This window comes from Hydra viridissima, unplaced genomic scaffold (assembly GCF_058129835.1).
Source record: "Hydra viridissima isolate aposymbiotic clone 2 unplaced genomic scaffold, HvirCarnegie_v1 scaffold_2, whole genome shotgun sequence".
Lineage (NCBI taxonomy): Eukaryota > Metazoa > Cnidaria > Hydrozoa > Anthoathecata > Hydridae > Hydra > Hydra viridissima.
Window position 1 is genome coordinate 5689235 of NW_028324301.1, and position 23260 is coordinate 5712494.

At 32.5% G+C, this 23260-nt stretch overlaps 4 protein-coding genes across 5 annotated transcripts in view; all 4 read right to left on the reverse strand.

Moving 5' to 3' along the window:
* Positions 1 to 23260, reverse strand: part of LOC149891668 (E3 SUMO-protein ligase ZBED1-like) — a 588790-nt gene that overhangs the window by 77038 nt on the left and 488492 nt on the right. The window lies entirely within an intron of this gene.
* Positions 2506 to 4849, reverse strand: LOC149891669 (uncharacterized). 2 transcript variants are annotated; one of them, XM_090079220.1, is made up of 6 exons: positions 4698 to 4849; positions 4122 to 4598; positions 3468 to 3955; positions 3249 to 3365; positions 2939 to 3112; positions 2506 to 2835 (listed from the first exon to the last, which is right to left on the reverse strand). In XM_090079220.1, the coding sequence occupies exons 2-6, from the start codon at positions 4153 to 4155 to the stop codon at positions 2635 to 2637; spliced, it is 1014 nt and encodes a 337-aa protein (XP_089935346.1). In that variant the 5' UTR covers positions 4156 to 4598; positions 4698 to 4849; the 3' UTR covers positions 2506 to 2634. The 2 variants fall into 2 exon arrangements, with proteins under 2 accessions (XP_089935346.1, XP_089935347.1); XM_090079221.1 differs by having other exon boundaries at positions 4122 to 4536; positions 4698 to 4815.
* On the reverse strand, positions 12112 to 16280 carry LOC149891670 (uncharacterized). The gene is made up of 6 exons (XM_090080411.1): positions 15436 to 16280; positions 14769 to 14998; positions 13134 to 13549; positions 12915 to 13031; positions 12612 to 12785; positions 12112 to 12504 (listed from the first exon to the last, which is right to left on the reverse strand). The coding sequence occupies exons 2-6, from the start codon at positions 14911 to 14913 to the stop codon at positions 12292 to 12294; spliced, it is 1065 nt and encodes a 354-aa protein (XP_089936537.1). The 5' UTR covers positions 14914 to 14998; positions 15436 to 16280; the 3' UTR covers positions 12112 to 12291.
* On the reverse strand, positions 18898 to 19335 carry LOC149891671 (uncharacterized). Its single transcript, XM_090077975.1, has one exon. It carries the CDS (start codon positions 19333 to 19335, stop codon positions 18898 to 18900), a length of 438 nt encoding a protein of 145 aa, XP_089934101.1.

A 23260-nucleotide genomic window follows, 5' to 3' on the forward strand; every position in this document is an offset into this window, starting at 1 on the left:
CAGTATCAGTATCTCAGTATCTCAGTATGTTGTTAATTCAAATCAATAACAATGGTAAGCAAAAAGGGAGGCAGGTAGATTTTTATGCTTGAAGAAGTTGATCATGCATACTATTAACAATTTCGTTGTTTAAAAGATTTAAAACTATCTTAAAATATTGCATTGATTTTAGCGATGCAACGGTACCCACTGGATTATTTGTGAACGATGGCGTTTTTTTTTAAAAAGAGGTGCTCATGTAGGTAACCCAGGATATCCGAAAAAAGAAAACATGTTTAATATCAAATTGAATATCTCAAAAATAATAAATGGTAAATCCCTCTATGTTTGCATTATGGATGTCGTTTTGTAGGGACTTAAAAATATCTGCAAAATGGAGTACAATCAGTAAAAGCGGGGACCTTATATTTGGCGCTGCTTTTTCCGATAGTTTATCTTGCTAGTAGTTGAGATTTCAAAAAAAAGTTTTTTGATTGTAACGAACAATTACAGTGCATTACAACTTTTTGAGGTTGATTTTTCTTACTTAAGTTTGAAACTTGCACCATACAGTTCAGCATCATACATAAGCTAATCAAGGTATTTGATTTTACGAAGGAACTTCGCTAAATTCTCCGTAAACTTATTCAAAATGTTCAGCCGGAAGATGTCTCTTTGAGAGGCAGAAAAAACTTTAAGGTGCAGGTTGCAAACAGCGCTGGGTATGAATTTCTACCGCCTGCTGCTGGATAGAGAAAACTAATGTGCAATCGGCAAAAGTCATTTTTGAAAACCTTACCAGCGACAAAGTAACATTTTCAACGGCTTTCCAGCTTGCGCTGAATGCGTTTCTTTTTTTTCCTCATAAAGAACAGCATCTTTCAAAGAAAGTGTAACGTCCGTATTCTTCATTAAACAACCTCAATTAAAAAAATTTTTTGCTTCAAAGAAATTCCAGCAACTGTCCGATTTAGAAATCCTACAGAAAGCCCAGTGTTTAAGAGTAACTGGCACTTGAACAATTCGTATACAATCTTGCTGTTTATTTGTCGTGAGAGATGATTGGAGTTATATTGAAACATAACTGACTGAACCGAGAATAATGAAGTCGGAGTTTCTAGTTTTGCTATCGTGGTTTTTCTAAAGCATCAGAAAGGTGCTGAAGCAAAATGTAACAAGCAACGAAACTCGGCCCAGCGGCATAACCAACCACAGCTTGTCTACTGATAACTCTCTGACGCCAACAACACTTGCAAACTCCACAAACGACACAAGAAAGAAAACTCTAATCGATTCGCCACTTGCCGTCCTCGGTAAGGTTGCTGTTACTACGATAACTTGCGATGGGAAAAGTTGCTCATCGGCAAACAGGCTATTTTACGACATGGCAACCAAGGTCATCACCAACCAATACCAGTTTCCTTCTATAAAAGAACTGAAATGCAAAATGGTACGTGTTGTATCCGCACGACAAAACGTTCCTACCTACTTCCTTCTTCTTACTAAGTAGTTAGATTTAGTTTGTTGATTTTACGTTTGATGCTCGTTCTAGGGAGAGTTCGCAGCGGCAGAGGAGAAACTAAACACTTCAACTGGCAGCTGGCCGCCTTGTTATTACGTATCTTCAGAGTCTTTTCTGTCGCCTCCAAATATGGAAAATGTGAACGAGGTAAGGGCATAGCTTTTTGATCATTTGCTAGGAGTGGTAACGCTAAGTGCACTATTTTTTTTGTTTTTGTGACGAAGATCAGGAAAACGTATCAAACAAACAAACAAAAAAAAAACAATCTCCTTTCCGTTTTTCAGAATCGCGATGCTCTAAGGATTTACTTAACTATCTATAAAGAAGTGCTATCTTCGCTGGTTGCAATGTCAAAAAAAGAAGGCGAAGTGTCGACGAGAGAAAATCTCTTTGACCGTCTTTTATCTCTCGAAAAGACTATTAAAAGTCTCGTTTTCGATCTGGAAAACGTGCTGCAGGTAAGTAGCTTTTATGACACCTTTCTTTTAACTTTTAGTTCAATTTCAAGTTTAATCTTATGAATAAAAAATGATGAAACTAAAAAAAATGCATTTTTTGTTTGTTGTGTGTCGTTTGAAAAATGACACACAACAAATAAAAAAAGTCGTACCAAAGTAACAAAAAAAGTCGCAACAAAGCGGTAAAACCGTGGTAGCAAGAAACTCCCGAGAGACAATCAATGATAAAGTTGGAATATACCAATGCTATAACTTTAACATTGCAAGCTCATCATGTTTGCTCCTAAAATCTACTTTTTAAATGAAAGAATTAATGAGCTTATGCTAAGGAATACCTGACTTTAGTAGATATTTCTTGAAGCACGTTTTATTGCTCGATCGTTTCGATTGCCGTTAATTCAAGATGCTGTTCGCGGAAAGAAAAAGGAAAAGAAGATAGCAAACAAAAAAAGTTTTCCTATTCGTCTCGGATTTTACCATCTAACGCGATCAAGATTTGGGTAATGTTTTGCCAAACAAAATACAGGCTTAATAAAGAAACACTTCTTTATGTGTATCAAGATCTTTTCCTCAAGAGCCCTTTTTATTCTAATTGATCATATTATCAGCTTTTTTACAAGTTATTTAAATAACACAATATTTATACTATATACAATAAAGAGAAAACAAGATAAGTTAACAGGCTAAAATGAAATTGCTTTGCCTTTCCCAAACGTCCCTTTTCATAACGCTGTACGCTATTTCCAGCTGTTTCAACGTCACGAAAGCGCTCTTGGTGTGACTGAACTTTGAAGCCAGTTGCTGATAGCTTTGAGTAAAAGCACTTGATGACGTATTTTTATCGTTTTGTTGAGAACACGAGCATGCTGACAGATCCTAAGTGAAACTCAAAAGATTACTCCGCTGTAGAAAAGCAACTTTTTTGCTCTGGGCATAAAGAGTTTAGCAAAGCAAAAACTTTGTTTCACAAGCAACCTACCTGCAGCACGTTGTCCAGATCGAAAACGAGACTTTTAATAGTCTTTTCGAGAGATAAAAGACGGTCAAAGAGATTTTCTCTCGTCGACACTTCGCCTTCTTTTTTTGACATTGCAACCAGCGAAGATAGCACTTCTTTATAGATAGTCAAGTAAATCCTCACAGCATCGCGATTCTGAAAAACGGAAAGCAGGTTGTTTTTTTTTGTTTGTTTGTTTGATACGTTTTCCTGATCTTCGTCACAAAAACAAAGAAAATAGTACACTTAGTGTTACCGCTCCTAGCAAATGATCAAAAAGTTGTGCCCTTACCTCGTTCACATTTTCCATATTTGGAGGCGACAGAAAAGACTCTGAAGATACGTAATAACAAGGCGGCCAGCTGCCAGTTGAAGTGTTTAGTTTCTCTTCTGCCGCTGCGAACTCTCCCTAGAACGAGCATCAAACGTAAAATCAACAAACTAAATCTAACTAGATAGTTAGAAGAAGGAAGTAGGTAGGATCGTTTTGTCGTGCGGATACGACACGTACCATTTTGCATTTCAGTTCTTTTATAGAAGGAAACTGGTATTGGTTGGTGATGACCTTGGTTGCCATGTCGTAAAATAGCCTGTTTGCCGATGAGCAACTTTTCCCATCGCAAGTTATCGTAGTAACAGCAACCTTGTCGAGGACGGCAAGTGGCAAGTCAATTGGAGTTTTCTTTCTTGTGTCGTTTGTAGAGTTTGCAAGTGTTGTTGACGTCAGAGAGTTATCAGTAGACAAGCTGTGGTTGGTTGTGCCGCTGGGCCGAGTTTCGTTGCTTGTAACGTTTTGCTTCAGCACCGAGATCTTGAACTTGTTGACGAACGCATTGTTCGTATCGCTTCTGGCAAAGTTCACAGTGGCACTTCCCGTCTCCTTCTTGGAGCTAGAGAGAGCTGTGACAGTGTCGATTACAAAATTGGGTCTTCTTCCTCTAAGTAATCTCCATACCAATACGACTGACGTTCCGATCAGTAACAAAACCAGAATCGTAACTGAAAAAGAGTAGCAAATGGGTTAGAATACTCTTTTTATAGTTTTGGTGCGCGCATCTTGTTTTTTTTTTTGTTTTTTTTTAAACAGATTTTTGCAAACTGTTTGCCAATTGAAGCGCCGTTATTACATTCAACTCTTATAGATTGTTGCCGAAACATTTCTTACCTAACGTTGTCTTGCTTGCTTTCACCATTTTCATAGTTATTCTCAAAAAGGCTTGCTCGAGCCATTTTTTTATCTTCTTAATTTATCAAAATTCTTGGGTAATTCTTTGTTAAACATTTAAGCATAGCTCTCTAATGATAATGACAGAGAGGTTCTTTTAATAAAAAAATCCTAAGTAATTTTAGTAAAAAAAATCCCTGACTTTTCGTGAGATGTTTCTAAGTTTCGCTTTTTGTTTTCATAAGCTTGCGCTGATATATGCTTGCAAATAATGCGGTAAATCTAAAATGAAGAGGGCGACTGTTTTTGTTTGTCTTTCCATTGAGCTTCTGTGAGTTGTTCTGTGCTTTGTTCCCAGAGCAAGATTGCATGTTTTAGAAGTGTCAAACGGTCGTTTTTTTGATAGAGCTTCTCACTATAAATGTATTATTTTTTGTTTTATGATATTTCATTCTTTAGATTAAACTTGAAATTGAACTAAAAGTTAAAAGAAAGCTGTCATAATATTTGTTTCTGCTTTTCACGACAAAAACCCTTTTAAATACATTACCATTTTAATTCATTAAGGATACTTACATGTTTATTGAGATTTTGTTAAATCGAAGAACGCGAAGTTGAGTGAAGACGGCATCTTCGATAAATCCAGCTCTCTTATCTAGTTTTAGTAAAAAGTCTCAAACTACATAACGCATTAGAGATTTACCACAAACCTCTGTGAAATTTAAAGCAAACATGATTTTATTGTGTCTCACATAACATTTTTCTAAGAAATGTTGACAAAGTTGGTGTAAATGCAAAACATTCATTTTCATAAATTTTTTGATAAATTATTCGATAAAACTTTATTAGTTTTGAGGATCGTGATGTTTAACCCCGTCAATCTATTCAACTGACATATGCATATGTAAATGTAATTTAAACGCATAACTTTTTGACTCCTATATCTATTTAAGAAATTACTAGCTCTAAAACGGTCTCAAAACCTGTTTAGCCATATATGAATAATCCTGATATGAGTTTATAACCCTGTCAGAGAATGGTTGCGCCTACCGACTGTTGTAAAGTCACTAGTTACAATAATTAGTAAAAGAAATACTTTCTGTTGGATTTATGTTCTTTATGTAGAAATTTCAGTTAAACACTGTGGCAATATCGCCAATTCAAAGGCTAACACATGTCAATATGTACAAAGTTCTTTTTACATTAATTACACTCTCATTTATTTAGTATTGTTTGGGTGACTTGATAAGCCCACCTTTAAAAAAACTGTCATAATATTTGTTTTTGTTTTTCAAACGACAGCTCAATATTTGAGGAACAGATACATCAAAGATTTGTTCGTTGAAGCAAGCGATAGTCGGGAGGCAGAGTCAAGTGCCTCCCCCATATATGGTTGAGAACTTAGAACCTAAATTTTTTATTCTTCATTATATTTCATTAGCAGATTGTTTTCTTCTGTTTTTCATTAGATAATGTTTATTATTATAAAACATTGAGAAGATTTTTGAAGAGAACTATCCAATATCCATTTGGAGCGTACTTCTATAATTTAAGAGAAATTTAAAAGTGTTATTGAGAAGAAAAAGAAAAACATAGAATTATAGTGTTTAACCCTTAAAAATTAAATCACGGACACATCATCTTGAACCATTTTTTTCATTATTTACGATATTTGAACAAAATTGTTATGGACACAAATGAATTACGGAAATGTTGTTTGATTTTATAAAAAGTGATGGTTGTTTTTACAAAAATTTATGTAAACAAAAAAGAATTAATAAATAATATATTTTATAAATTTTTATCGTACCCATTGATTTTTCTCTGGTGTCGGTTAAATTTTTTGATCACAATTCTCATTACTCTTAATCTCTCTTTTTTTTTTAATCAAAAAGTAGCACGATTTATTTTAATAAGAAAAGAAATATCTTTCTCATTACCAGAATAGTTCAATGCACATTTATTTAAATTAAACTTCAGAAGAGTCTTGCCTAGCTAAATGTATGGTTCAAAAGCCGGTCAAAGAGGTTTTGTTTCTCGTTGACACTTCGCCTTTTATATTTTGACATTGAAACCAGCGAAGTTAGCACTTCTTTACATATGTATTTTTATATATATATATATTATTATGTGTGTGTGTGTGTGTGTGTGTGTGAGTGTGTATATATATATATATATATATATATATATATATACACATATATATATATATATATATATATATATATATATATATATATATATATATATATATATATATATATATATATGTATATATATATATATATATATATATATGTATATATATATATATATATATATATATATATATACATATATATATATATATATATATATATATATATATTTATATATATATATATACTGCAGGCCAAAAGTTTCCGGACACTTGATATTTTTTACATAAAAAGCTAAAGTCTATCCTGTATCATTAAATTAATCAATAATATTAATTTATAATGCTTAAACTTACTAATTTTAAGTGTTTATGTAAGTTTGAGATCAGTAATTAGGTATTACTGGCCTCAAACTTACATAAATAAGTTTGTTTTTTTAATTGCTTATTTTAACTTGATATAAAGCGTTTCATTACTCTTAAGAGTTTGGTCTTGTTAAAGTTATTTATTTGTTGGAACATGAAGGAAATATTTATAATATAATGATATCCGACTAAAATGATTAAGAATATTTAGTTTTGTTTAGTTTTCATTTGGTATTAATGACGGTTGCATTAAAAAATCTTCAAAAAAATTTTAAAATTTTATAATTCGACTATTTTATTAAAAATATGGGTAAAAAACCTTCTGTAACGGTTGCAAAACGTTCTGAAATAATTACATTTTATAAAGAAAGTTATTCAGTTCGTAAAATTTGCAAAAAATTTTAAGTTGCCAGAAGTACTGTACAAGATACCATCAAACGATGGAAAGAAACAGGCATTTTTGAAGACAAAAAAAGATCTGGTAGACCACAGAAGACAACAAAAGCTGAAGATAATAGTATAATAATTATGAGTAAAAGAAATGGAAGACTTACGGCCCCGGAAATAATTTTAGGCTTTAATAGGAGTCATTCAAAATCTATTTCATTAACCACTACGAAACGACGTCTTAGACAAGCAGGACTTTCTGGCCGTATAGCGGTCAGGAAACCATTGCTACGGATTGGAAATAAAAAGAAAAGGTTACAATGGGCTATAGACCACCAAAATTGGACAGAAGAACCCTGCGAAAAAGTAATATAGACCGACGAGTCCAAATTTGAACTGTTTGGGCAAAGACGTAGAATTTACATCAGAAGAACAACAAAAGAAAAAATGATCCCAGAGTGTTCAGTGCCAACAATCAAGCATGGTGGTGGGTCAGTTATGGTATAGGGATGTTTTTCTTCAGCTGGTGTAGGTGACCTAGTTAAAATTGAGGGTATTATGAAAAAAGAACAATACAAAATAATTCTAGAAAACAATGCTATACCTTCTGGCTCAAGAACTATTGGTCGTGGTTTTGTTTTTATGCAGAACAATGACCCTAAACACACCTCAAAATTATGTAAGAACTATATAAAGGAACAAGAGGATAATGGTGTCCTCAAAATCATGACCTGGCAAGCCCAATCACCAGATTTGAACCCAATAGAACTACTGTGGGAAGAATTTGACAGAAAGGTCAGACAAAAATGCCCAACATCCTAAGAGCACCTGTGGCAAATATTAGAAGAATCCTGGTTATCAATTACACCTGAAATAATAAATAAATTAATAAATAGGATGCCACGGATCGCAAAAAAAGGGATAAAAAGTCATGGATTATTTTTTGACGAAAAGACAGTTTAATAATAATGGTGTTGTTAGTATTTTTTTTATTTCATTTTTTGTCTTTTTTTTTTTTTAAATAGTAACTATATGTATCTTTTAAAACATAAATGCGATATTTGAATTTTATTGAAATAATTATGGGAGTTTGAATTAAAAAATTAAACAAAATCCAAGTGTCCGGAAACTTTTGCCCTGCAGTGTATATATATATATATATATATATATATATATATATATATATATATATATATATATATATATATATATATATTTATTTGCATAAAATGAATAAAAATGGAACTCTGAGTTTCATGCCTTTCGGCAATCATCAGCCATAGTGTATATCGTTACTTAAAATCCGTTTAAAAATTACAAATTAAAATCACGGTAGAACGATTTCTGACGTTACTAAACCGAAACAAAACAAAAAGACGTCAAAGGTTTTAGTCCCCGGTGTCGAAAAAGGATAGCAAAAATTTCTTTGCATGTCGGCACTTTGATATTATTTCATATCTTTTGTTGAGTAAGTTTTCTCCTTTGTATGATAATATATGAAATTTTTCGCGGAGACAAAGACTACAAACTTTTGCTGCTTAATTGTAGGGCTTGCATTGTGCTACAATCTTCCATGTAATCACCGGTTTCAGATTTTTAGATTTTAGCATCCATATTTCTTTGGAAAGTTCGGTGTCATTTTTATATTTAAGTGCGTTGAAAGATTTAAGATGGTTGGCATATCTAAGTTTAAATGTAGTTTCACTTATACCGAAATAAACTTTGTCTTTGAATTGAGGATCTCCAGAATTTACAGTGGCTTGGTATACGACATTGCTAGAAAAACATTGGTTATTTAACGGACAATTTTTTTTGTCTATGCAGTTGCATTCTTTTGTTGTTTTATATTTATCGCTTTGAAGAATTTTGTTATTATGTGCATTTATTAAAGAATTGATATTAGGCATGCAACTATATCTAACTTTAATATAGTTTCGATTAAAAATTTTATGAAGCCTGTGTCCTACTGGAAAGTGTTGGTCGATTAAAGCTAAGAAGCGCTTTCCAATATGAGTTTCAACATTTTTGCTAAACGGGGGATTGTACCATATAATTTTATGTTTACGATGTTTACTTTGATGTTTGTCTATTTGCGGTTGGTAGGTGAGTTTTGAATTGTATCCTGATTTACGTAAAGCCTCTTCATAAGGAAGAATAGAGTTATTGAACACAGTTTCATTTATTGCCATAGTTGATAATCTTGACTCAATAGTGCGAGGGATTTCTTTTGTTATATTAGGTGGATGGTTTGAATCAGAATGAACATACAAAAGTTGGTTATTAGGTTTACAATATGGTTGATAAGAACTGTCGATCAGGTTCAATCTTACATCCAGATAATTGACGATTTTAATATTAGATTGAATGGAGATATTTAGGTTGTTACCTTTAAAAATATGCGTAAAATGCTTTTTAATTTTCTCCATTTGTTGGCCGCTTTTGTTTTCAAAAATAGCAAGTCCGTCATCACGATACAAGCCAAAATTATTTTTATCGTAATATTGAGAAAGCTGAAACAATATAAAGATACCAACTAGTTCGCAAACTTCAGCTCCATCAAATGCACCCATTGTGACATCAAATAATCCGCCTCTTTTCTTTATCCAAGCTTCATCGTTTTTAAAATTTAAAGATTTTCTTGCATGATATATTAATTTTTTATCGTCATCATTTATAAGAACATGTTGTTCGGCGAAACTGATTGCATTGGTAAGAGTGTTTTCACTAATAGATTAGTGAAAATCATTTATATCAAAAATTAGAAATTTGCAAAGGGGTTTATTTTTGATGTTTTTAAGCCAATCTATAATAAAATTGGGTGCTTTGCCATTGATTCAACTGTAGTTTACTTTTTAATTCGTGGATAATTTTAGATAAAATGGCTTTGCTAATTCTTCCTACCTTGTTTTTCGATGGATTTAAAAGGCGAACTGAAGGGTTGTTAATAAAGTTATCTTTATGGTCTTTTAAAGTGAAAAAACAACCGGACGATCCGTTTATCTCAATATTATTATACACTTCATGGTGGATTAAAAGGTTTTTTCCTTCCTTATCTATTTGATCTTTTATTTCTGGCGACGATTTTTTGTAGGTAGAAGTAATTGCATTTGTTAGCAATTTGTTGTATTAATCTTTAGATAACTTATACAAATTAGATGTTTTATCTCCCTTTGTTAATGTTTTATGCAATGTACGTATGGATTTTAAGTCTTTTTGGATATTAGTCTGAAACTTGCAGTTTACTTTGCAAAATTTTATAGATTTAATTAGGTTTATAAGGTCTTTTTCAAAAGAACGCATTTCATTTATTTGCGGTGGGCATTTTGATGATTTAATTCCGTATTCTGTATAACTTGAATCCTTTCTTGGGTAGTTATTCATAAAGAAGAACACCTTCCATCTCATTTTCTTTACGATAATTTCTGTTTTGTTTAGAAGTTTTAAATTGTATTCTTTTTCAGATGGAATTGGTATATTTTTGATTGAGTATTTCAGGTTTATTTTTTCCATTTTGTTGACGACTTGAGAAGAGTGCTCAACTTGTCGGAGCAAATTTATACAAAATATATAATGTATTGTTACAGTATAATAATACAAATACTCTTGTGCGTTTGAGAGTGCTCGATACTCAATAGTATCAATAGTATACTCAATACTAGATACTCAATAGTATCGAGCACTCTCAAACGCACAAGAGTATTTGTATTATTATACTGTAACAATACATTATATATTTTGTATATGTATATATATATATATATATATATATATATATATATATATATATATATATATATATATATATATATATATATATTTAGATAAATCTTTAGCGCGTATCGATTCTGAAAAACGGAAATTAGATTTTTTTCTATATTATACAGTTTCCTCATCTTCGTAACAAGCAATAGCAAAATTAGTATTACCGCTGCTAGAACTGATCGAAAAGTTATGCTCATACCTCGTTAAACATTTCCAAACTTAGTGGCAACAGGAAAGGTTCCGAAAATATGTCGTAACAGGGTGGCCGGCTGCTAGTTGAAGTTTTTAGTATCTCTCCTGCTGCTACAAACTCTCCCTAGAACGAGCATCAAACGCAACAACAAAAAACCAAAAATAACAATTTAGTAAAAAATAAGGAAAAAAGCGAAGAACGTTTGTCATGCGGATGTAACACGTACAGCTTTGCATTTCAATTCTTTCAAAGAAAAACTGAGAATGATTGGTGATGATCTTGGTTGCCATCCCGTAAAGTAACTTGTTAGCGGAAGAGCAACATTTGACTTCAAAAGATACCATAACAATTGCAACCTTTTCCAAGCCGGGAAGTGGGAAATCGCTCAAAAGCATTCTTTATTTCAGATTGTCATCTGTAAACAAACTGTAGCTGGTTGTGTTGAACAGAGTTTCGCTAATTGAAACTTTTTGTTTTTTCACCAAGACTTTCATCTTATTTACACTTTATACTTAGATTGTTCGTATAATATTTCGGAAAAGACATAGTTTCAACTCCTGTATCTTCTTTAAAACTGGCATGAGCTTTGACAGTATTGATTTGAAGATTAGACCTTCTTTCTCTAAATAAACTTTGCATTATCATCACATATATTCCGATTTGGAGCAAGGTCAAAAACGCAACTGAAAAGAAAAACAGACCCATTTAAACATCGTGAATATTTTATTTTTGCATTAAAAAAAGCCATAACGAAATACCGATATGTAAAGAGCAACGTTCTCCGAGGCAACTTTTTTAGATTGTAGCATAAACTTGCATACCTAACTTCGTCTTATTTGCTTTCGCCATTTTTGCAGTTCTGAGACTTTTTTCTCAATGACCAAAGAAAATTCTCACTTTTTATTTTCATTTTCATTTCTTCACATACTTACCAATGTTTAGTTGAAAAATTATGCTTTTACTTAAAAGCTCAAGCTTCCTAATAACCATAATAGAAAATTTTCCTCTATGAAAGATATCCTTACGATCCAAGTACCAGATGCAGTAATTATATTTTGCAGTTGGTATTGGAAAAGAATTTAAAAAAAACGTTTTTCTTGGCTGGACTGCATTTGCGTTGGATGAGAAAAACGAAAACTAATCAATGAATATCAAACAATCTTTTCGTTACAACGCTTTTTTTTTATTTTGATAGCACATATAAACATCATTTTTTTGTTTGTTTGTTTGTTTGCTTGTTTTTTTGCATGTACAATACAGCGTCGTTTTAAATACGAAATAAATATAGTATATACAACAAAGAAGTTGACGAAGAATCAAAAAAATTAGCAGGCAACAGATTTAATATAGACAAATTTTTTTTGCCTTGTCCAAAGATCTCTTTTCATTGCGGTGTGAATTGATTCGAGCTGCTTCAACGTCACGAAGGCGCTCTTGTTATGACTGAACTTTGCAGCAAGTTGTTGGTAGCTTTGAGTGTAAACTTTTAACGACGCACTTTTACCGTTTTGCTGAGAACACGAGCATGCTGACAGATCCTAAGTAAAACTTAAAAGTTTATGCCACCGCAGAAAAGCAAACTTTATGTTTAGTTTACGAGAAGAAAAAGTTTAGAGGAAAAAACATTGTTTCATAAACAGCATACCTTCAGCGCATTGTCCAGATCAAAAACGAGACTTTTAACAGTCTTTTCGAGAGATAAAAGCTGATCAAAGAGACTTTCTCTGGTCGACACTTCGCTTTCTGTTTTTGACATTGGAACCATCGAAGACAGCACTTCTTTATAGATAGTTAGGTAAATGCTCAGCGCGTCGGGGTTCTGAAAAGCGGAAAACAGGTTGTATTTTTTTTTTTTTTATCTCTTTTTTTTTTTTTTTTTTTGTTTGATAACAAAGAGTAAACTTAGCACTACTGCTAAAAGTTGGTGAACGAAAAGTTGCGCTCATACCTTGTCCACATCTTTCACATTTGGAGACGACAGAAAAGACTCCGAAGATGTGTAGTAACAGGGTGGCAGGCTGACAGTCGAAGCATTACGTTTCTCTTCTGCTGCTGCGAACTCTCCCTGGAACGAGCATCAAAGGTAACAACATCAATCTAAAACTAACAACTGAATAAGAAGAAGGAAAGAAATGACCAACTTTTATCGAGCGGGTATGAAACGTACCATTTTGCACTTCAATCCTCTTATAGAAGATAGCTGGTATTGATTGGTGATGACCTTCTCTGCCATGTCGTAAAAAATCTTGTTCGCCGACGAGCAACTCTTCAATTCGCAAGTCAAAGTAACAACGGCGACCTTGGCGAGGACGGGAAGTGGCAAATCGTCGGAGCTTTTCTTTTCTATGCCTGTTGAGGCGTTTGTTGACAGTGAAGAATTGAGTCTGTCGTCGGTCATGTTTTGTTTCCCGACCGAGTTTTTGAAACTATTGACGGTAGTACTTGTTGTGCTGTTTACAGCAAAAGACACTTCTTTAGAGCCATCGTTGACAGTGTCGAGTAGAACGTTTGGTCTTCTTCCCCTAACCAAACTCCAGAGCAAGATTGCAGTCGTTCCGATCAGAAGAACAGTGAGAACCGCAACTAAAAAGAAAAAGCAACGCCTTTAAAACGTTTGTTATCACGTCCTGCATTTGGTAGCGTCTTAAAAAAGCGTCGACCATTCGAAGCGTCATTTTTTCAAGCAACCTTTTACAGATTATTGCACAAACCTAACGTACCTAAAGTCGTCTTGTTTGCTTTCGCCATTTTCGCAATTCTGAGTCGATTTTCTCGAAGACCGAAAAACATTTTGCTTTTTTCCTCATTCTCGTCTCTTATTTAAACGCTTAATTAAAAAATTCCCACAAAATTTCATCGGAAAAAAACTGTGAAATTTTTTGTTTTAGTAACTTTCGCTTTCTTGTTTTCGTATGCTGGTGTTGTTTTCATACATGTTTACAAACAAGGTGATAAAAACAAACTCGATCCCAGGACTAGTTGACTTTTATTTTGCTACGAGCTTTTTTTTAGTAACCAGGACGAGTTCTTAAGTAATCCAATAAAAAAGAGAGCAAACCTAGCGCTTTGTTTTCTTTTACTACAATAGTTCCGAATCCAGTCCCACAATTCCGAGCGTAGGGAAAAGCCGTTCCCCGTTCTTAGCCACTGCAAGTTAATTGTCCTGCTCGTCGATGGTCAAGCTTATGAAAGGGTGGTAAACAACACTAAATAATAATTTTCTCGAGTTAAAAATGTTCTTCTTGTTATTTTGCGGTTAAACACGGAGTTACAGAAGCGAACAGATTTTGATCTTTTACGCCAGTAATTTTTGTATTGACTGGGGAGCAGAAAAGAAGCCGTTGTAGTTTGGATGTCTTTTTTTTTCCATTTTATCTCTTCCTTGTGATTTTCTTTAGAGGAACAGAGTCACAAACGTTTTTTGCAAAACAAGTTTACTGCTGGATGTTTAGGAAGAATCTAGCCCTGATAAAACCGTCAGAACTTCTGTTTGACACTTAATCCGGGCTAGAGCTTATCTTTTCTTACTTTTAAAATAAGGACCGGACTTTGTGGAAAACAAATCCCGGAGTCCACTTTTCTTCTGGAAACCGTTCGGTTGTTTTCGTATGAAATCTTTCAGTTCAACGTGTTTCGAAAACCACTTTTTTTCCCTCAACTAAAACTATTTTTTCGATCGAAAGTTTAACCTTTTCTGAAAGAGCTCCTAATTATGCAATTAAATCCGACTAGCTACGTATAAAACAAAAATGCGATCAGAAATCTTAACTCGCATCAAGCAGTAAGTAATTTCTTTATTTACCAAAGTGTAACAAGAACGATGTCACTTTTCTTGCTGGTGTTGGAGATGTTTTTGCTGATGGTGCTGCTGTTGCTGTTGCTCCTTCTTTTTCCTTTCTACCATTGCCGCTGCCTCGAACCGCAGCCTTTGTACAGGACGGACGCATGATTTATGCTTTGCGCTTGGCTGTGGTGCTCCAGAAAATCCTCCTCACATCTAATGGTGATGTCTTCTGCATTCTTAGTGCCTAACTGAAGATAAAACTCAAGATTTGCAAAGAAATGACGATAACATTTCGAGTAAATCTAAAGAATCAGACAAAATTTATCGTTGCTTTCTAATTTAATATGTATTTGCATAAATAGGTCAAGACCGTTGATAAAAATGAAACCTTCGTTAGTTTAAGAAAATACTCAAACTTTTTATTTACTACAAACTATAAAAAACTGAATATCAACCAATGAAAACAGATTAAATAAGTTTACTAAAAAAAAAATAAAATCATCAAATTGAAAAAAAAAAAAAAAAATAAAAAGTTATTATCAACTTCATATTAAAGTTATATATAAGCAGTATTATTCTAATAATTGCATACACCAATCAATAAAATGGTAGGATTATGATTGTAACCCAATCATAATAGTAATGCGTATGTTACAGCTAATAGGTAAAAACTGTTAAAACATACTTTCCTTAAATACTTCAGTTAATATGTAAACTAATTTGGCGACAAAACCCCGTTTTTGGCTCAATTTCCATACAAAACGTCCAAATTTGGGCCAAATGTGGCCAAAATCGAGGCTTTCACCGACTCCTCTTGGATCCTTCGGTCATTTTTTGTTGTATCCTATCGGGCTGAGCAAAAAAATGGCCAAGGGCATCAAGGAATTCACTGACAAGTACCGAAATTGGCGACAAATGCACAGAAATGCTTAGAATTTGCTTGTAATGTCAATTCTGTGATTATTTCGTCAAATTGGAGCCTTTCACCGACATTTCTTAGAGCCTTTGGACATTTTTTGTTGTAACCTATCAACTATGAAACTAATTAAATCATAACCATCAATTATAACAAGATTATAACAAGATTATAACAAGGTAGAAGTTAAATTGAGCAAAAATGAGTATAAATACCGGGGTAATTCACGTTCGGGTAATCAAGTTCTGTCTTACGTGGTGAGGCTATCTGTACGTTACTGCTCTTTCTTTTAAGATCAAGAGCGTCATACAATTTGCACGTATCAATCCTTGGCCTTCTAGATATATCCTATCTATTTTAAACAAAATTATTTGAACTCAAGGTCTCTTTGAGATGTTTGAAACTTTTTCTGGATTTCTTCAAATCTTTTATTGAGTAATTTTCACGCGTAATGTTTTTGAGTTCATCAGTTTTTAGTATTCAGATGTTCGCTATGCAACCGGAAAGTTCATAATAAGTTTGATGATTTCAAAATAAACGTCCCGTTGTTACTTTATCGCACGTAATTTGTTATTTGGAATTGAGTTTCCTATGCTTTCATTTAGAAAGATATACAAAATAATCTTTTTAAAACACAACACTCTTTTTAAAAGTTTTTGTTTACTTAGTATAACATCATAAAAATCTGAATATCCTCAAGCCTAAATTTGTTTGTTTACATTTGTTTAATTGAAATAATACTTCAACAACATGATTGCAACACTACTAATGTTACTAATTATTTATTTAATCTAGTTTAATTATTGATTCCGAACGCAACATTACATATTAGTTCAATAACAAAGTCGATTTCTCAAACTTAAAATTGTTTTTTTAAAAATTGTTTTATTTTTGATATTTGTTGGCTTTTAATGTAAAAATCTACGAAAAATTAAAATTCACAGAAACTTGCATTCAAAGGTTAAATTTTTTTGTTTTTTATAAATTTGAAGCTTAAATATAGCTTTTAGTTCTGAACATTTGCGGTTTATATAAAAATTAACATTATAGGATGTTATCTTTAGATAGTACAAATATAAGTCGGTTCCTAAACCGCATACTTGGAATGACAGTCTCTCTACAGAAATTTATCGCACGTCATTTTCTGGATTCGTTTCGACAGCAAAACTTACTTTTAAAGTTCAAAAAGAACACGACTTTGTACCTCAAAAAAATGATCAATTTGGACCCTTTTTTTATTATTATTATTTTTTTATTTTTTTATTATTATTATTTTTGTTGCAGCTTTTTATTGAATTTCAAGATTTCCATAGTACGAAAGAAAACTATAATTTTTTGATGTTGATATTCTAGTGTTTACTTTAGATACATTTTTTTATTACATTTCGTTAAAACGTTAAAAGCTTTTGTTGTAACTTTCCTAATTAAATACCATTAAATACAGTTTAAAAAAAGATTTACATTCAATAATATATGGTGAATTTACAGAAAGCTATTTGTTCACACAAATGAAGTCACAGGTTAGCGTAAATGTTTACTCAAGTTTGAAAAATATATATATAATTGTGCACTGTGATTTGAAATGGCTATTTCTAAATGTCTGTGATTTGAAAGCAAATAAAAATTGATGAGAGTTTTTGAAAAGTGGTTGGTTTCCGGTACGAAAAGTTCATGCTTTTACATGAACTTTTGAAAAAAAGTCTTCTCAGAATGTTTCTTTTTATGTCTTTTCTAAAAGTTCTGAAAGTAAAATTGCTCCTCGTCAATGAACACTTAACTGTAAGCATAGGAAAGTTACTTATAATTAAATACACTTAATTATTAATATAATTAAATATATTACATACAATTAAATACAATATATTAAATATTGAACTTGTTTAAACGAGATATTACGAGACCTAAAAAACTTCATCATCTTAAAACGATACAAAACGAGAAATAATGATACTTTACAGATAACTTTTCTCGTATTTTAAAAACGAAACTAGGATGAATTAAAAGATAGCAGTTGTTTAGTGATGTTTAGTTAGTTGAACTTTAAATTTTAACAAAATGTAAAATACAGACCTTCTTCAAATCTTAAATGACGTTGAAAATGAAATAAGATTAGATTATGTATATAATAGAATATGCATTCTACAATTTTTACATTACAGTACAGTTTTATATTATAGTTTTTGAGATATTCAAGTTTTTCTGATCCAACGGTTCTAGCGTTGCATTGTATTAATAGACCAGAGTTTACCAGCCTATTTTTTCTGCATTTGCATGCATCATTTTTCGAATTTATTTATAAAAAATGTTTTCTATTGTATTATAGATGTTATGATACATTAAAAATTAGAAGTTAAAAGTTTTTGATATGGCATCATCACGATTTTGCAAAAATGATCCTAATGTATTCTGTTTCTGTTTCATTGGTAACTGGTGATGTACACTGCCACTCACGGATGTTAGGACAATGGAGATTTTTTCAAAAAAGCAATATTAGTATGTAATTACGTTATAGAATTTTTGATTTATATTATAAAAATTATATTTTTTATACATTTTAAATATAAAATATATTATTAGTCAGTTTTATGTAATAAAAATTTACAAAAACCATTATAATAATTAAATTTTCTTTTCGTCAAAAAAACCGCCCTTTGATTTACTTTGATTAACTGCTTTAACTAATCTCGGCATTCTTTCAATTAATTTTCTAATTGTTTCTTTCTAAATATTAATCCATTCCTGTTCTATAATGTTCCATAAATGAGATTTTGATGTTGGACATACAGTTCTAATTTTTTTATCCAGTTCATCCCATTGTAACTCAATGGGGTTGAGGTCTGGGCTTTGGGGAGGCCAGGTCATTACACGTAATACATTTTCAGTTTTTTTTTATTCTAAATAATTTTGACATAATAATGCAGTATGTTTAGGGTCATTAACATGCATCAGAATAAAACTATCTTCGATTAATCGAAGTCCCGAAGGGCTCGCACTTGTTTCCAGGATATCTCTATAATGTTCTTTTCTCATTATTCCATCGATTTTACGCAAATCTCCCACTCCATCTAGAGAGAAACAACCCCAAACTATCACAGAGCCTTCACCATGTTTTACTGTTAGAACCAGACATTGAGTTAGCATTTTTTCTTCGGCAGATCATCTGACGTAAACTCTTCGCTTATTTCCGAAAACTTCAAATTTTGACTCATTGGTCCAAGTACTTGTTTCCATTCATCCATCATCCGATTTTTGTGGAACTGTGCCCAAATGGAATCTCTTCTGTCGATTACATTTTCGTAGATATGGTTTTCGGATAGCAATACGACCACGCAAATTAGCTTTTTGCAACCTTCGTTTGATTGTACTGACAGAAACTTTTTTTTCTCGATCACAGTTGAAAATAGCTGTTATTTGTGGAGCAGTTAACATTCGATTACATTTACTGATAACTTTTATACGACAGTCATCAGTTTTTGTTGTTATGCGAGAAGGACCTAGAAGATTTCTGTCTTCCAAACTTCCAGATTCTCGATATCGACGAATTGTATAGGTAAGTGTTGATTTACTCAGATTTAGTTTTTCAGCTATTTTTCTAACTGTATAGTCTTCTTGAAGCAAAGTGAGTATTGCTACCCTTTTTTCTACACTTATTGGCAAACCTTTAGGCATATTTTTTTCAATATTTTGAATTTACACTAAAAAAAAAAATTTAATTATACCTTTGAACTTCTGCACTTAAAATTTTTAAAACACTACCACAAAATGCACAAAATATCTGCATATAAATACACAGTAAACAATAGAAATACTTGTTAAATGACAAGCTTAAAAGATTTGAATCGATAATGTAAAATACAGGTTCATACGTGAATTTAATATGTTTCTGGGTTCTCTGTTTATTAATTTAAAATATTTTTGCTTTTTCACTGACTTTCACTTGCGTGCACAATTTATGTTATCTTAATGTATTTACATTATAATAACTTAATTTAGAATTTTTTTATGCAAATTTTATTTAACTTGATTTATTTTTATATAAACAAAAGTTTTACTAATGTAAGTTAATAATTTTATAACGCTATTACATTTTAATATTGTTCTTTTGAAAAAATATATTTTGTCCTAACTTCCATGAGCGGCAGTGTATATCGTTGCTACCTAAAAACATGAGATAATTGCAGCAGTTTTGAAAAACCGTTACTGTTCACGATAATTGTCGCGCAAAGATATATGTTTAAAAAATAAGGAAATAAATGAAACAACTATTGATAATTTTGTCAATGTCTGGTTCTCAGAAATATAGACAAACTATTAAATTAAAGAGAAAACCTATCAAAAACAAAACAATCCGACTTGGTTTAAATAAAACACGTTAAAAACACTCACCTTCTTTGCCTTTTTTCTTTTTGCCTCATTTTGTGAATTATTGTAGAGGTTTTGAGAACCTCCGTTTAGTTCGAGAGAAACTAACAGGAACCTGTAAAAATTGGTAGAATGCAAATCCAAGAAAAATGCGCACACAGAACTCAACGAATACAATTGTTTGACAGATTTCAATTAAAGCCAAGGTGTTTTGAGAGCAGTCAAAAATCAACGCAGTACAAATACACGTTGAAAACAACTTTTTTTTTTTCACATTTGACAATACGGATTATTTCAAAATAGTCAAGTTTTTTGTTTATTTTAATTGAAAAATATGTTATTAAACGGAATCAAAAAGGTTCACCTAATGTAAGCAAAAATGATTTTATGGATTTAATGAAGTAAAATCATCATATCATTCAGGATACTGATTTTTGAAGTATTTAGTAGAGTTTTCAGAGTAGTTTCATCAGCTTCGCTTTACTTTTTGCAACAAAACTATCTTTTGACTAAAACACCTTCTGGACATTGCACAACTTACTAAACCGACAGCTGGGTAGAAAGAGAAGAGGGCCGTGAATGTGAAAGAAATTCAAGAAGATTCATTTAAATGAGGCTCAAGACATGGTTATCCTCTACACTCAAAATCTCAACATGACAAGCAAATGACTATATATATAAATATTATAAAGCTATGGGCGCTAAAAAAATACTTTCAGGATTTGATATTAGTAAATATCCATCGCAACACGAGAAGCAGTCGGAGCCTAACAAGATTGCTAACAATGCTGCTTTGGCCATGAAAGCAACCACTCCATTGTTGAACAACTTGTGGTATCTTCTCCCTACTTTGTGGCGACCATTTGTTAAACACTGCCCTCAATAAATCCGTAAACAAAATTGATCCACTCAAGGAGGTCAATGATAAAGCCAACAATCTCTCCAAGAATCTTCACTAATGAGAAAATTTCAGTTTCTGACACAGCTGTTCTTGTCCTACTTCAAAAGATTTTCTTACGTCCCCAGATTTTCTCTAGCATGTCCGTTAAAAATCGACTGCCTTGAGTTGGACAGTGGTCATGTCAAAATCACTGAACCAGTGTTCACTAGACGGAACTCAAACTAAATGACGTTGGAATCAATGCAAAGGATGAAGAGGGCTCTGATCACAGTTAGAATAAGAGGAGATCTGTTGCTTTAGGTCAGCAATATAAAAATTACAGGGTGCGGCAGTTTTTACCGATTTTCGGTAAATTCGTCTGTTTTTGGGAAACATTACCAAAATAATGCGTTATGTAATAGATTTCAAAAAATAATAACAGACAACAGCTTAATTTGGATTTGCACGAAAAAAGAAAACCTTTTACAAAAATATCTATTGTTGCTATTTCCTTTTTTTTTACAAAGTCATTCCTTCAAATGTTAGCTTTGATTTGATTGCCTGTCTTCCTCTTGTTCTCATGTTAGCCAAGAAACTCAGTGACAACTTTTCCGAGTACAACTCGCCAGTAATGCATTCCATACTCATCTAAAAATATCGTTGCTAACTTGAAAGAGCATGACAACAAATCAGAAGCTGGAACTGTTAGGATGCTTTGCAAATAGTTGTTGGAGCAGATTCATCGACCATAGGAAACAAAGTCAATGACCATGGGAAAAAAAACTGTAGTTGATTACATGGCAAACTTCTTCCACTCACACTACAAAGGCCTTCTTCTCAAGGAGTACACGATCTATGAACAATTTATCACCTAGTTAGTAGATGAGCACCGAACTAGCCAAGCCTTCTTTGAGTAAAGACAGCTTTCAGTTAGCCTGAGTAATGAAAAACTCTCCATTGATGATATTGTGTTCTTGCAAGAAGCATAATCCACTGCATAGAGAATCAAAACCCAGGTTGAGGTTTGGGTCAGTTAAAGGATTCTGATTAATGTAGTCTCTACTTACATATAGCAATAGAAAAACAGCTATGTTTGAAATCAAAATCGCGTGATAAGCATAAATTGAACTCAATTTCCATGCTTTTTTCAACTCATAAACATATCAATAAGTGAATTACAACATGGATAATGTTATCATTTGACTCTTCTTGTATTTAAATCGACAACAGCATTTTTTAACTTATCTCCGTTTTTAACATGCTCTGCACTAACTTTTAATATGTTCTGAACTATCTTTTAAAGGTTGATTTAAATCTGTTCTACAAAATAACTTAGTCACGTGTTATGGTTAACAAACGGGGATATATAGTAAGTCCCTCTATGTTTGCATTATGGATGTCGTTTTGTAGGGACTTAAAAATGTCTGCAAAATGGAGTACAATCAGTAATAGCAGGGACCCTAAAACTTGCGCTGTTTTTAGGCTCAAACTCGTTATTTTCCAATAGTTCTTCTTGCTAGTGGTTGAGATTTCAAAAAACATTATTTTGATGACTTGTGATCTAATGTACTATATGTGTATTACAGTGCGTTTCAATATTTTCAGGTTCATCTTTCTTACTTAAGTTCGAAACTTGCACCATACAATTCAGCATTATACATAAGCTAATCAAGCAATTTGATGTTGCAAGGAAACTTTCCCCAATGCAGCGTAAACTTGTTCAAAATTTTCAGCCAGAAGATGTCTCTTTGAGTGGCAGGACTAACTTTAAGGTACAGGTTGCAAACAGCGCTGGGTAGAAATTTCTACCGCCTGCTGCTGGATAGAGGAAACTAATGTGCAATCGGCAAAAGTCATTTTTAAAAACTTTACCAGCGACAAAGTAACATTTTCAACTGCTTTCCAGCTTGCACTGAATGCGTTTCTTTTTTTTTCCTCCTAAAGAACAGCATCCTTCAAAGAAAGTGTAACGCCCGTGTTATTCATAATACAGCCAAATTTAAAAAACTTTTTGCTTCAAAGAAATTCCAGCAAATGTCCAATTTAGAAATCCTACAGAAAGCCCAGTGTTTGAGAATAACTGGCACTTGAACAATTCGTATACAATCTTGCTGTTTATTTGTCGTGAGAGATAATTGAGTTATTTTGAGTTATTTTAAGACTGAACCGAGAATAATGAAGTCGGAGTTTCTAGTTTTGCTATCGTGGTTTCTCTAAAGCATAAGAAAGGTGCTGAAGCAAAACATTACAAGCAACGAACTTCGGCCCAGCGGCACAACCAACCACAGCTTGTCTACTGATAACACTCTGACGCCAACAACACTTGCAAACTCCACAAACGACACAAGAAAG